This window comes from Coturnix japonica, chromosome 15 (genome assembly GCF_054131305.1).
Source record: "Coturnix japonica strain WE chromosome 15, WE-NBRP24, whole genome shotgun sequence".
NCBI lineage: Eukaryota > Metazoa > Chordata > Aves > Galliformes > Phasianidae > Coturnix > Coturnix japonica.
In genome coordinates this window covers 16,396,778-16,412,375 of record NC_140677.1, presented here as the reverse complement: position 1 = coordinate 16,412,375, position 15,598 = coordinate 16,396,778, and the positions used below count along the sequence as shown (strand labels likewise).

The following is a 15,598-nucleotide window of genomic DNA, read 5'->3' as shown; positions in this document are numbered from 1 at the left end:
AGGTGAGAAGTGGATGTCTTCAAATAAAGGCATATAGCTCCACTAATTGCCAAGAGCTGGAAGGAGACTAATTACAACTGAAATAACAAAATAGCAAGATGAATGGCATAATAGAAAGGGGAAGATGGAACTGAGCACAGAGCCGTCATGCCAGAAAGTCACCCTTAAGTGGATGTGCCTCAGCTGGCGTATGAGGTCTGAATTTTCCAGGGAGTGAGGGCTTTGGTGCTCACAGTATCCTGTATTTTTCTTTTTAAAAAGCCAGCAGTCCCACTGAGGGGCTGTGCCGTTCTTCCTGAGCTCGGTGACTTCTCAGCAGCACCAGCTTCCCTCTTAACTGTGTTCTTCGTTGTTGCTTAGAAACCAAAGGGGTGAATGCTGCAGAGGGCACGGTGCTGATGGATGAGTCAACAGCACCTCCCAGAGGTGAGAGCGAGGCAACGTAAATGAACACTAAGGAGGAAATCACCATTTTGAAAAATACTTCAGTGTATTTCTTAATGTTATTCTTCACCCTCACTAAAAGGTCTGACAGCCTTAGGTAATACATTCAGATGTAATACTCTCTGGGTATTACAACACGGCTTTTTGGAATGAAGTTGTCTGAGGCCACAAAAAACACGACAATATGCTCCACTGTGGTAATGCAGCTTGGATGTTCTTGGTGGTGGTTTTTCCTTTTGTTTTGTTTTTGAATTGGGTGAATTTGATGCTTATGAAAATGGAGGACCAGTGTCACTGGCCAGAGCAAGGTACTTCACAGTCATTACGTCTGCAGCTCTGCCAACGCACTTCTATTCTTTTTTTTTCTTTTTCCTTTTTTTTAAATTTTTTTTATTTTTTTGTACTCATTTATATTCTTTTTAATTTAGTGCTGATGAAAGGTGGTGGATTGACAACACTGGAGGCTGAAGCCCTCTATTTACCCACAGAACAGATACAGCATGGGCGGCAGCCGTGCAAGCTTCCCCACGCTGCCCCCTCCAATGTGCCTCATCTCTGTCCTGGAGGGACCACCTCTAGAGGTGAGAGGAGAGTTTGGTCTCCATGACCCATCCGATCCTTGACCTTTCTGCTGAGACTGCCAACAAAGCTACATAGTCACAGTGCTGGAGTGCTAGAGCTGACCGCTGTTCTGACAGGGGTTATATGAAGGCCAATAATTTGTTTCATGCAGGCCACCTAAATTTACCAAGTTAGCAGCCTGTCACCTTATGCAGAGCATGGATTTTGTTAGACTCATTTTTCATTGATTGACGTGCTGATGTAGAGGTTAAAAACCAAACCAAACTGCTGTCCCGTTATCTGGATTCCTTATCTGCTGCTTTACTGCAGAGTTCTTTCCGGACCTCAGCTGCTAGTGCTGTTCTGAGGAGTTGGGTATATTGTAATACAGATCCGCTCCACTAGTGACCATAAAAAGCCACGGCCATTTGCATTAACAATCCAACAGGGAATTAAATTGTATTTCGATTCTTCAGTTCCAAACAAAGCCCTTTCATTGGTGTTGAAAATCACAACAAAAGCAGATGATCTGGTTTGTCCAATGAAAATAATAAAACCATTGATCCAGCATCTTGTTTAAAAGATTAGTAATTAATGATGATGTGGTTGTACCACTGAAGAGCAGACTAAGGCAGCAAGCCTTATACCGAAGTTACAGTGTGTACTGCTTAGAGCAGAAGTCTTAAATAGAATTGTAATCAGAAGATAGCCAGAACTCTCTAAGTGTGCAGTTAGAAGATTATCGCCAGCTATTTCTCAGGTTAAGGTATGCATCTTCCAGTTTTTCCCTGGCTCAACCCTTGTGTAGCCTCTTTTGTATCTAGAAAGCAGCGTGTTTTGTATGCAGGATGAGTAAGGAATTCATTTGAGGTGACTCATCCAAGGCACTGCTCTAACCTTACCTGAGTTAAAAGATTACGCAGAGCAGCGATTCCTAAAAAGACACCGTAATGCAGAAACATTTGGAAAGGGCTGTGAGCATGTTAGTGTTTTATTTTCAGGAGTTTCATTTTGAGTAAATCTGGGACTCCTGCATTCCAAAAGCATCTCCTGGCTGATATTTGATGACTGACCTCCCAGGGCACCCCTCCTTCCCCAGCACAGTGTGCAGGGGCAGGAATGAGTCCCCGTACCGTACTCAGCACTTTGCAAGAACCCAGATATTTGCATAAGAACTTCCCTCATAAAGCCAAGAAGTGACATATCAGTGCAGGAGCCGACTGACTTCGTGACAGTAAAGGAATGATGAATCAGAACCAAAAGGATTAGTTGAGTTTGGAGCTCAACTGTGTTAATTTTCAGTTTTGTTCCTTAAAATGAATACCTGTAACAAAGTAGATTAACATTTTCATAATTAAAAAAGAAAAGCTACCTGTGCCTTCAGCATAGGTTTTCCTTTCTCATTAATAGTACGCAGAGTGCAGCACACGTGCAGTGCTGTGAAGTACAGGCTGGATAGGATAAGCCCTGGTAAATGCTGCAGCATTTTAGGTGGCCACTGTGGCCGTCCTGAAATCTTCTAGGAGATGTGATGTTGTTTTCTACATATTGCCAGTCCCAGAGCCGCAGTGATTGTGTTCTCTGCCTCCTCAAGGCAGCAGGCCTGATTATTAACAAATAAATGCTTCAGTTATAGCCACTCCTCTCATGGCACTCAGTTTGGAGGTGTCAGTGCTTAATTTGTGTTGGGTACATGGCATAATCTGCCACGATCCTCGTGGCTCCAGTCATTTCCAAATTTAGGGTACCAAACAGCAGGGTGAAACTACCGCCATGTTTAGCACATGTGGGATTTTTCAGGTCATGCATGCAAGGTCTGGTGGAAGCTAGAATCCCATATTAACCAATGGCACTTTGGGATGGTTTGCATCCTGGACAAAGAAAAAAAAGCACAAGATAAACCAAATGGCAAAGCTTACGATGTGGGCTGTGCTGTGATGCAGTTCTGGGCACACCTGAGAGTTTGGTGCGTCTACATTTGTCAGGCAGAAGTAGGACTATCTGTGACGTGTGAGTAAAAGACTCAGCACAAAGCATAACGCTGTGTGTTCCAAGCTGATGTGTGTATATGAGAGCAAAGAATGTTGTGTAATTATGTTTCTGTTTTATGTCTGGGGAGAAAATGAGTTCGGAACTAGAATGCAGAAACTTGGTGGCTGTCCATGTCAGGGTGGGGGTGTGCATTAACCTGGGATCTGCCTCCCCAATGGAATTGTTGCTGTTGTAGGAGGTTATCCTGCATTCTGCTGGACACATTGTTCCTTCCACTATGTGCTGAATATCAGTCCCAAAAAGTGCATGTTTGCTTTTGCTGGGGTAAAAGCTGCATTAACCAGTACCGATGCCTTTGCTCATATGTTGGAGTGCTGTTCAGATAATGTGTGTGGTTGTGGAAAGTCTGCAAGAGGGGGCATGTATTCCCCACAAGCCAGCATGGCTCTGTAATGCGCTGTGTGCTGCCATCTGTTCAGTGCGTGTCTGTGACGCAGTGGAATTAGCAGTGCAAATTAAAGCTCACTCTCGCAGCTTCCGATCATCAGTTCCTGCCTAATACCGTGCATCCCAACGGATGTGTCCGCCAGCAGTATCAGACTTCAGGAAGTCACTAATGGGAATCGTTCTGCTAACAAAACCCTTGTCAGCTCTTGCGTATCAGAAGACATACTGCTGTGTGGCACTCACCTTGAAGGACACGAATCCCAAGTAATTCCACACTCCAGGAAGCCACCTACGTGCATTCTGCTGTTTGCTAAATGGCAGCTATGCAGATGACTAATAGTTAAGTCTACCAAGTCAAGCATATTCCTACTGTAAGCACTGGTGAGCATCCTGGTGTCATACAGTGGCTCAGAATACTCATACTCAATAGAAACCGTACCTTACCCAGAGGCATTAAGAGCAAAATGCCATCCATATTTAAAGCAGATTCTGTCCATTACTGATTTTTGTGCTCTTAGAGGAAGCCAAATGTGATATCACCAATTACATGGCAACACCTCAGTCTCCTCTACCAGTACTGAGGAGTAAAGTAGCCTCCTGCTTGATCTGAATGGAGCGCCTCAGGCTTTTATCCCTTTCTGCCACATTCAGTCCCAAAATACATGATTTTACAGCATTTGTGTAACTGCAGTACTTCATTCACACAGCTGCCCTTTTCCCTATATTTATTAATATATATTTAGCTTTTTGCACCACACGGTGAGGGATGAGCACATCTTACACACTGTGTCCCTAATCGTACGTGCCGTGCCAGTTCTCATCCTGTGCCATACACCCCACCGGCAGTGAGCTGCTTAGTGTGCTGGGCAACGTGGTCCTTGAGTCCTGTTTGATGGTCGTCTGAACACACGGCGCAGGAGGACTGGCTCTCTGGGCATGCGGAGACATGGCTGTTGTTTGTCACGTGTACGTGATTGCTCTCACTTGTTTACAGGCTCTCCCTCTCTACCAGATAAGTACCGCCACACTCGGGAGCTGATGATGTTGCTGCCAACCCACCGGGACCGGCCGAGCAGCGCCATGTACCCTGCAGCTATCATGGAAAACGGACAGGTAGCAGATCTGATGCCTCTTACTTTAGCTAAGCCGTACTGAAAAGGGTGTGCTTATCTTTACTCTTTTGTCTGCTTTATCTTTGGGAAACACAAGAGCTTAGGATCATTTTCACAGCGGTCCAGAAGTAACATAGACCTTCTGATACTAATCACACACCAGAGCCACCCACTTTGGTAGTCAGGTGATGTAAATTGTAATGTCTGTTAAAGCTGCAGTTGGTTGTGCTCTGAGCCCTGGTCCTCTGCAAGCATCGTATCACTTAATTTATTCACTCGTTGGTCCTGCTGGTGAGCCTAAAATTTGAGTCTAAGCAGTTTTATGGTGATTGCCAGAAGTAACAAAGCACGCAGGAGGCTGGACTCATGTGCAGGGTGTTCAAACAACCTACTGCTTGCTCTGGGTTAACTGAGAAAATCACTGTGTCCTTACGTACAAGCATTTGAATTCAGCTCTGACGTGCACTTTTGAAGGGAATCTGACCGTGCCCACTTCCATACTTCACATCAGAGAACTGTCTCAGAGCACACAAACTCCATTATTTCCAATGAAGCAAAAGCAAAAGATAAGCTCCCAAAGAGCATGGGGTGCATATGAGCTGCTAATGGGCACAAGACCAGGCTATGGCTGCTCTGACATAACTCCTTCAGAGAGCACAGCACTGTGAGCACTGTGCCCTGCCTGTTGTTACCCTCCGGAGATCTGCTAGGATTGCACTGCACTACTTGTGCATGTAGGCAGCCTGAGGCTCCCAGGAGTTTTTTATTTTAGAAGATCTTTTTGCCTAAAAACCTGAACAGAAATCCACTGTTCTGTGCTTTCTTCTCCCTTAGCCTCCAAATTTTCAGCGCGCCTTGATGCAGCAAATGATTGGACCGTGCAAACCTTGCAGCGATCCCAACCTCTCCGTGGCTGAGAAAGGTACTCCTCTTCCTAGTTAGCATGCATGCTTTCTAAAATATTAGTACTCTGATCCTGCAAGTAGTGAACGGGCTGCTCCGTTGCCTGGCAGAGTGCATTCTCTCTTTATTTTAATTAACAGTTTAATTAACTGGGCTTCCTGCCAACCTGTAGTCACTTCAGATCACTGACAGAAGGGTGGAGTTGCACAAAGCTCTCTGTTACAAAAAGCCGTCTGAGTTCAGCACGTTGTTATTGAAACAAATCAGGCAGCCCTTATCAGGCACAGCTCCCAGCCAAACAAATGGGAAAACATCTGAAAGAAGACAGAAGGGTTTGTAGTGTTTCCAAAATAATAACGAGGTGTACCGCTGCTTTGCTTCAGACCGTGCAAATCCTTTGGGGTTTGTTTTTGATGTGCATTCGCTCTTCAAAGTAGTGACATTTCTTCTACTCTCTCCGAGGTAGTTTAATACTGAATTAAGTTTCTCATTAGGAACTTATGCTTAACTCACTGCTTTGAAAAAGTGTGAGCGGAGCCCATGGAGGTAAGAGATTTCTAAGGAAGAGTCTAAAGAAAACCAGTGAAGTGACTGTAAGGTCATGGAGAAATGGGAAAAATCAGGGGCTCGTGTGAGAATTTCCCAACTGATCCCAGTGAGCTGCAGGACAGTGAAGTAACATTTGAATTTATACTTGTGGGCAGTATCTGTGCAAGAGCGTGTCTGCAGTACAAAGAGAAGGGAGCCCAAGACAGAATCTCCCAGAGCCCAAAGGAGTCATGAAGGACAGGTGATGTTCTTAGGGATGGTGTATCAGGAACCCCAGCTCTGCAGCCAGGTTGGTGGCTGCGGGCATTTCTGCAGCCCTGGAGCCAACATCCCTCTGTTGGTCAGGATGACGTCGGCCTTGTTTTTCTTAGCTGTCATGCTCCATGAATTTTTCCACTCCCCTCCACGCCATGTCAGAAGTACTGCTCAGTAATTCCCATTGACAACAGGGTGACATCAGTTGCCCAGAGCAGAATGGTTCAAATGTGCTTCCCCACTAATTAAATGTGGCCAGTGAGACAGCTGAGAAGAGAGAGATGGGCTGGGGCATCACTGGAGCTCCCTGGGTAGGTTTTTCCCTGGAGCACTTTGGATCCAGCTCTGGTTTTAACAGGCAGCAGCCATGTCCAGAACTGTCTGACCTTAGGATGATTTCCAGCACTTAGCTCAGATGGCAGTGAATGAGAGAGCAGTGAGAAAGTAGAAATGGATTACACACTGGAGTACCGTGTTCTGTTCTTCACAATCTTCTGCTGCATTTCAGTATTAAAAAGAAACAGACACAAACACAAAAAAAAAGCAATCATTTTACAGGCCAAGAAAACCAGGTATTGCTGAGTCCTTTTCACCTGATGCTGGAATCCTGCAGGAGAGCACAGTGTGCCTGGCACTGTTGTCCCTCTTCACTTCAACCTTTTGCCACCAATTGCAGTAATGCAAATTAAAGCACTCTGACGTGTAGAGCGAGAGCAGCGCTGCTCAGGAAGCTCATCTGAAGCCGTGTTAGCTGTGTTGAGATGTTTGTATCTCCTGGTTTGAACCTGTTCTCTGTCAAGATTCTTAGCATCTTCTTTGTACTCTATTCTTGCTTTGAGTGCTTCTCTTTAAAACCAACATTTGCTTTGATATTTGTGTGGGTTTTCGGCTGTCTTTTGAGGCTGTCATTTTCTGATCCTTTTTACCTTGGGGAGTTTTAGATCTCGGGGAGCCTGTGTTCATGAACTAAGGAAAAACAATCATAAACCTTTCAGAGTCATTTTAGAGAAGAAACACACCTGAAAAACGGTTGCAGGCATTTTAATTAGGGATAAATTCTCTTTGTGTGTCAAACTCTGTGCTTATTTCCCCAGGCTTCCATTTTTCATGTTTCAATCTGAAGATGGCAAAAGCTGCCTTTAATCTCAATTTTCTGTTGTAGACTCACTGAAGCACTTTGTTCCTTCCCCCCTTTTTATTCTGCTTGAGCTGATGAAACTCCCCAGTTGTTTATAAACAGATACTGCATTTCTGTTTATAAACAGTTGCTGCTTTTCTATCTCCTCAGGACAAACTGAGTCTTAGGGTGCATTTGGAAGAGAGGAAGATGCATTTTAATAATGTCTCCTGACACATTGTTTCATTGTTCTCATTGTTAAAAGCAGCTGTTTTGATGAAGACACAGAGTTATGCAGAGTCGTTCTCAATGTCTGTTCTATGAGGAAGTTTCCTAGTGTGCAGAGGCTCAGTCTGATCGCTGACCTTGTAAAGCCTGGGCTGTTATCTTTAGGTATTTGAGGATCAGAAGCATTGATCAGCTCTGAAGCAAGTCAGATCTTTGAAGTCCTGATTTCTTCTGTACCAGATTGAGGGTGTCATTGCCCTCACGTCCTTCATGCAGTCTTTGCTTAGCCGCCGTAATACAGCAGCAGCCATCCTGTGTCTCACAGGGGTTCTGCCCCACATTTCCTGCTCTGGAGTTGTTTGCTGCCAGGCAGAACAGCTCACAGCTGAGATCTCCCTGCTGCTCCATCAGTCAGATTTCAGTTTTACTTGCTGGCTCATAGAAAAAACAAAACAAAACAAAACTTTATGGAGCTCTACTGTTCTTCGTAGTTCATAGAAGTGGGCCTGGAGGGTCAGTGGAGGGGACATGGGCAGACTAACAAACACTGATCACCTAACTCTCGCTTCTTTAACAAAGCACCCTATAAACTAAACACGCTGTAGACTAGACGATGTCTTTGTATGCCTCCAATCCTACCACACCCCAAGTTCTTCGAATCTCACCCCTCTTTACTACTAAGGAGCAAACTGAATCCAGTCCTGGCCGCATGACCCTGTTACGCTACCCAAGTTAAATCTGTTTCAATCCTTCAGCTGTGCCAGCAGCACCCAGTAGCTGGAGCCTAGACAGCGGAACCAGAGAGGCCCTGCCATTCCTGTCTGCCCACGTTGGGAGCATCTTGGCCCCACCAGTACCTCCCCGAAGCCTGCCCCATGGTAAGGAAAAGCCCGGTAGATCTGCTGCATAAGCCATGCAGTCATGCCAGATGACTAGGCCAGCTGAAAGCTTTGTTTTCCACTGTAGAAGTCTCTCCTGGTCTGTGAGGTTGGCACCGGCCATTTTCAGTTTTGTTCAAGATCTTCCAGTTCTTGCAGTCCTTACAAATAAGGACGGGAATTAGGTGTGTGGACAAGCATTAGGTGTGTGCCTGTTGGAAATCTAGCTTGGCTTTTTGCCCGTCTTCAGCAATAGCTTGTTGTTATATAGCTACTGAATAAACCTTCAGACCTTCATTGCATACAAGCCTGTTGCCTTGCCATGAAATCCTTGATAACAGGGGAGGGTGGAAACCTATCACTGCACTAAACTTCTTGTAAGCATTTTGTGATGTGACAGATGCACTCTGCAGTACTGATCGGAAGGGAAGCCCCAGGCTGGATCGGGCTCATCGGTTTTTGGAGCTGTTGACGTTCCAGGATCTAAAACCCCAACTCTCTCACAGCAGTTGAGGCTGCACAGGTCTTTGTTTCTGACCCTTGTCTCGTTCCAGGACACTACTCGCTGCACTTCGATGCCTTCCATCACCAGCTCAGCGATGCTCCTCCAGCACTGCCTGCACGAACGTTGCGCAAGGTAAAAAAGAAGTGGCAGGAAAGAAGGAAGGACCCCCCTCCTCCACTGTGGCCTCCAAGTAGTTCTTGGAAGCAGATTCACTATTTTTAACATGCTAGTAACTTACTCATGAGAAAATGGATTCAAAGTTTTGAAACTGTTGAACTTAAATTTAGGCCTCCCACTTCCCTTCTTTGCATATGTTCTGACTTCAGGCCCCCTCAGTACAGAGGGGAAGAGGGATTTTATTTCCTCAGTTGCTGTGTTAAGTGCACTGGTTTGTTCCCAGGAGGTGTCTCCCTACAAGTCAGGAGCATAATATATGAACTGTCAGTAGGTGACATTTTGAACACAGACAGAACTGCACCATTATTAACATCACTGTCAAAAGCTGAAATGTGAACGAGCTGCAGTGTTGCCTCACCGATTTAATGTGATTTCTGTTTTTCTCCAAACAGTCCCCTCTTCATCCCATCCCTGCATCCCCCACCAGTCCGCAGTCTGGTCTAGATGGAAGCAACTCCACTTTATCCGGCAGCGCAAGCAGCGGCGTCTCCTCCTTGAGCGAGAGTAATTTCGGACATTCCTCTGAGCCACCTCCTCGCACAGACACCATGGATTCTGTCCCCAGCCAGGCCTGGAACACTGACGAAGATCTAGAGACACCCTACCTCCCTGTCAGGTACAGTCTCTCTGAGCCTGATGTCCTCGAGTCGCTGAAATCCCAGCCATGCCGAAGCCACTCAGCTCCATCAGGAGTCATCCCTCAGGACACCCTGGACCCTCCTGCTCTACCCCCCAAACCTTACCACTCCCGGCTGCCAAACATAGAGAATGAGGAGGGAATGATAATTGAAGACGATGACAAACACCGCCAGTTGCATCGTAAAGTGTCCCAGCCAGTGAGTGGTGGAAAGGAAGAGCAGGCCAGGGTAGCATGGGAGCACGGCATCGGTGAGCAGTAGGAACAACTGCTGGTAAGCAGCTTGCGTCGTCATTCCAGGTGTGACCGGAGCGCAGATTGCTGAGGACTCGGAGAACAGCAAGCTGACTTCTACTGCCACAAGCCTGGCTGGAGCCCGCGTACACAGCTGGGCCAGCAAGGGAGGTTGCTGCTTTCCTTTCAAAATTCCTTTTACACCTTTCCGTCACGCTCTTTAACTTCCTGTGCAGTGGATGGTTACTCCTTCTGCAGCTTCTTAACCGCACCACATGGCACAAAAGCCATAGAGACTTGCAGAAGCTGAAAAATACAATTTTAAGCGGAGGGGGAAGAAGGAGGAAAGGTGGCAAGCTGATTCTGAACCTGCTTTCCTCCCAGCTCTGGGACACACTTGAGTAGAAGCGGTTGCACTAGGGACATATTTTGTTGCTGTACAGAAGTGAAAGCTCATTGCTGAAATCAGGGATTTTATGAACTGTCAGTCTGGAAGGTGCATGAGCAGCAGGCAGTGGGAAGATGGCAAAAGATATTGGCTCTTTTGAGAGCAGGATTGTACATATCTGTGCAGTGATCTCCCTGCATTGGTTCATAGGTGCTGAGGCAATCTAACCAGTGCTGATGCACTGATTTCCAAGATACCATTTCCAACAAACTCTGCCTCCTTTGTTTTTTATGTACTGTTTGATTTCTTAAATTTTGCTTTCACTGGCTAAACCAACCTGCTTTCTCATTGGAGTCATGCTGTTCATCTGTGCTACAGGATGAGGGGGAGGTTAGTAGCCACTGGAGCTGTGACCTGATTGTAGGCCTTTCCCATGCCCAGCTTTGGGCAGGCTGTCGACACCAGCATTTCTATTCCAGTTAAAAGAAAACAGAAAGTTTTTCATGCCACAGCTGGTTGATGACTCACCGGTAAAGAAAAGGTGGCTCAAATGCATCATATCCAGCACTCTGCCTCAGGGCTGAACGCCACAATTCTCACCAACTTCCATCGCCCAGGAGCTGAGATCCATTCCCCAAAACCATCATTCCTCAGCCCCCCTCCAAAAGTCACTGCAGCTGGTGTGCAGGATGCCCATCTGTCACAGTAAGCAATGCCCAGTGTAGTGTGCACCCTAGAGTCAGGAATCTTAAAGGCAACCTGTAAAGAAGGAACTTTTCTTTCCTCTTTTGCTTCTTTAGGATGTATGAAGAAGTTGTGAGAGCTTCTCCTCCTCTCTTTTTGAAGGTGTTGGTTCTTGTCTCCTCGTGTTGCAATACAGCCTTCCCCCTGCCTTTTTTTTTATGGTTGGGCTCCAGAAAGGGATGAAGAATTCAGTGCAGGAGGGAGATTTAGAAAAGAGGGAAAAAAACAGCAAAAACAACAGAACTATGCAGAAGTGGAGTCAGTACAAACGTGTGTGCAACAAGCCTTTTAATCAGTGTTTGCTTAGCTGAGTGACATTACAGGACAGGGAAAAAGTTCTGTGGTAACAGAGGCAAGGCCTGCGGTGTGAAAAGAATGAGAAGAAATCTTCTATTCCTGTTTCATATTTTTCAGGAAACTTTTGATCAGAAGAGCAGGTATCTGGTGTTTAAGTACAGTAAGTAATGCTTTTTCCTGCTGCCATGCCCGCACACATTTTGGCCTTCCCTTACGTTCATTTCCACCCATAGACTGCAAAGCACACTCCAGATGATGGTAAGTTACCACTGAAAAACCTGAAGCACATTCAAACAAAAGACTTACCTCCACCATGTAAATTAGGGTCAGAAATAGGAATGGCATCAACGTGTCCCGTTCTTCCCCTAGACACTCAGTTTCTTTTGCTACAAACAGCTTAAAGAAGCAGAAAAGGATCCACATCTTTTACAGGTCACCTTTAGCACTACCTCTGACTACAGTGACTGGGCAGAGTACATTGCTTCTGAACTCCTCAAGATGGTCCGTCTGTACAAAGCCTGGGCTTGGTCAGCTGTCGTACGAAGGGGATTTTAAGAGGATTTCTTTCTTTCCTTTCTCGAGCTCCAGCCCATACAAAAGTAATAAATTACGGTTTTGTTTCTTAAATGGCCCATTTGGCTGGAACAAAGTCTCTTGTGCTTCCTCTGCTTTGTTACTAACATAACATAGGCTGCTTGTAATCCCTACAACCTTCACAGTTAAGAGGAGAATGATGTTAAAAACTGGCATAAGGTGGACATTTCATCTCTAAGAGGAGTAGAACCGCCCTAACTGTTAGTGAACCAGGCCAGGTCTCTGCTATAGCACACAGGTACAAAAAGCTCAATTCAGAGTTACGTTTTCAATGAAGGTAAGTCAAGGTAATTCCTTAGAAGTGAGTGAAATATTTTCATGTTGTTCTGTATTTTGAGGTTCTTAGGAATTTTTGAGAGAATGAAGTACTCCGTTCCATCTCCCTGACCATGTTTGGGTTTGGTTGCTTTTGGGGGTTCTTTCTTTTTTTCTTTTTTGATGGGAAGGTTGAAAGTAGTGAATGATACACTGAAATTCCTCATTGTATATTAACAACAACAACAACCAGCAGGTCCTGCAAATAAGAGTGTGAAAGCAAGTAACACGGGGCAAAGACCCAATCAGCTGGAAGGCCTTCCCTGGAGCTCCCATCAGTCCCACACAGTGCAGCACCTCGCTCTGATTAGAGGGGCTGTACGGCAGCAGTCTGACCATTCTGAGTGTCTGCCATAACTGCCTGTTTGTAGGGGGTTGAAGACAATGGTGTGTACAGATACCCGCTTTATGGCAGGTGCGCACAAAGGAGGATGGAATAAATTACTGAATTTACTAAATTTGAGCCTCCGTGGAGTGAAATTTCTGTCGTTCTGATATCTACTGCGCATCCTGTCGCCCTTTTCAGTGCTTAACGTAAAGGGTGTGGAAGATGGACTGCTGTTAGGTTTTGTGAATGCTGGAACAAATACTTTGTGGAACTAATCCTTCTCTGGAGGGTGGGGTGGCTTTCTAGCATAGTGCAAGGCCATCAGTAAGCTCAGTCCTGGAGCAGGTGGAAGCAACAGCAGTTTGTTGCACTGGTGCAACAGGATTTGAAGATTCTTTGTACAAACCACAGTAACGGGATGCTTTGAACAGGACCCGTTTGTTCTGCACTTAACTCTGATTCAGACGTAATGCATCCTCGCCTTCCGTGGGTTTTCTTTGCGTAACAGAATAGCATGTGCATACCTGAAACAACCGGTGGAATTCTGCAGCACATCTCTCCATCACGAGCGTTACCTGCTGGCCCCATCTGGAACAGAAACGAGAAGAAAAGCAGTTACAATTGTTGTCTGTATCCTACCCATTTTTTTCAGTGGCTGGGTTGGTTTTATTGCTGTGTGCAAAACTACGATTCTTATCCATCCTTTCCTCCTTTGTTTACTTTTTAGCCTGCTTACCATTTTTCAGGTAAGGGATATCCCATATCCCTGCTGTGGGAGAATCAGCCAAAACTGGGGAGGCTGAAGAGAGCAAAAGCCTTTGGGAAACAAATCAAGTGATATTTAAAATGCCCTCTATTCATGCTTCTTTGTAAATACCCCCATTTGAATGCTGTGTATTTGTACAGGAAATTGAGCAAAAAATGTATAGATTGTGACGTCCGACTGGTATTCTGCCCTGTAAATGTGTTTTTAACCTCTGGCATTCTGTGCTTATTTAAAAAAGGCAAAAACCTCTAACCACTTCTCTTTTGTGTATTCATGTTTCAAATCAAATCAGAACAACTATCTTATCTATAATGGAAATCACATTGAAAAGGAAAAAAAAAATAATTTGTACAAGTGTCCTAAAGGTACTTCATTGTATATATTGTGATAGCATGTTTCCAGAATCAACAGATAAGTGGTGTGAATTTTAGATGTAAATATCTGCTGTTTGTTTTGGGTTTCTTTCCCTTACCCATTCACTCGACTGCTGTGATGTGGAATTAAAGATTAATACCTGATATGAAAGCGGTACAGCTGTACGTTCCTTGCTGTCCTCCTGACAGGGCTGTCCTCAGCGTGCTCCACAGACATGGCTGTCAAAGAGAAGCAGCACAGCATTAATCCCAATTCCTTTGACTGAGGATGGCTGGGAGGAGGCAACCACAAGGTCTTTGTGGCTGTTGGGTATAGTTAAGGAAGTTTCCAATGCGTTCTCTCATGGGCAGCCCTCTACTTAATATCAACCTCTCAAAGTGAGCATTGGGCAGATCTGGCAGCCAGGCTGGTTTATTGACATGCAGCAGCCCGAGATGCCTGGTCATCCATCACAAATGTTCAGAGTTCTGAGGCAGTAACTCCAAATAGCAGCAGAATCCATGGTTCATTCTTTGATGGGTATCTCACTGCTCCCAACCAATGCTGGCTGAGTGGCTGCTGAGTTTGTCTGTTTATGGCAATGGCAAGATGTCTGGGCGGTGATTTCATTTCTCAGTTTTAATACTGATCATTTTAACAATGGATATGAAAGAGCAGTGATTAAAAACAGGAAAACGGGATTTGGAAATTAAAATCTGTCATCACTGCTATGTATGATTAATCTCAAAGTCAGACACCTCCCATTACAACTAATAAACCAGGTCAGGGTGCAGGAGACAGAACAAGCAGCCCATCCACCCTGCTTTGTCCTGAAAAAGTTATGAACCTCATCCCAGAAGACATTTAGCTGTAAAATATAAAGAAGTGTAATGGAAACCGGCCCTGGGCTGTTTCTGTATCTGGCTGTAATGAAATTGATACTGAGTTACACAAAAGTTGGTGAGAGGAGAAAGCAAAGGCAACAAGATAACCCGGCCCATAAAGATTCAGCCACTGTTACAAACGTGCCTTTATTCCTAGAGCCAGCTTAAGAAAACAGGCTCAGGAGCACCTGTCTCTGCCATTCATGCAGCTGGATTTGAGTGACTGAGCAGAACCAGCTGTCTCAGATCCCAGTTTCTTTGCTGTCTGTGTGTGAACCATTCACAGCCTCTCATCTGTAGCACAACGTGGCTTTGTACCGTACCTGTACAATGGCTGCAGCTTTGGGAGAGTTTGACTGCTGCCTTCCAGCGATGAAGCCCCAAATCGGGTATAAATAATATATTACAGAGTATTATCAGCCCTTTTTCCTCCTGCTGGCCTTCCCCACAGCTGTAACAATCAGCCATCGCAGCGTGTCCCAGCTGAGCCCAGCAGGGTCCTCACACGCCCTGTGCATTTTGCTCCTTAGCACTTAAGCAGCACTATCAGCATCCAAGAGGCTTAACACTAAACCCTGCACATCTCCTTCATCCCCGCAGCCATTAAAGTGACCCTCACAAGAACCACACGATCCCTCAGTGATCACGTATTGAGTAACCACACAATATGTGATCACGTATTAAGTACTATCAGCTCTATGTATCTGGAAGGTAACACCATGTTCCATACCCAGAGCCGCTGTGGTGCCTCAGGGCAGCACCTGATGGTGTTTAAATGTCAGATACACGATGTTATTCACACACACTCCACAACATCTGTGGCCTTTCCCTCACGTCCTCTGCCATCCCCTCCACACAGACCTAAATCCAGTTCTAATACACTGCGGCT

General features: G+C 45.4%; 1 protein-coding gene across 9 annotated transcripts in view; it reads left to right on the top strand.

Annotated features, from left to right (window-relative positions):
• Positions 1-13,996, top strand: part of DOCK3 (dedicator of cytokinesis 3) — a 129,233-nt gene extending 115,237 nt beyond the window's left edge. For 7 of the 9 annotated variants that reach the window (XM_015874527.3, XM_085516587.1, XM_015874526.3 and 4 more), the window contains 6 exons: positions 873-1,025; positions 4,439-4,557; positions 5,391-5,478; positions 8,364-8,486; positions 9,041-9,123; positions 9,561-13,996. In XM_015874527.3, coding sequence (XP_015730013.1) covers positions 873-1,025; positions 4,439-4,557; positions 5,391-5,478; positions 8,364-8,486; positions 9,041-9,123; positions 9,561-10,067 — 1,073 coding nt within the window. In that variant the 3' untranslated portion in view covers positions 10,068-13,996. The remainder of the gene's footprint in view (positions 1-872; positions 1,026-4,438; positions 4,558-5,390; positions 5,479-8,363; positions 8,487-9,040; positions 9,124-9,560) is intronic. The other 2 variants (XM_085516592.1, XM_015874538.3) reach the window with 2 other exon arrangements.
• The last annotated feature ends 1,602 nt before the right edge of the window (positions 13,997-15,598 follow it).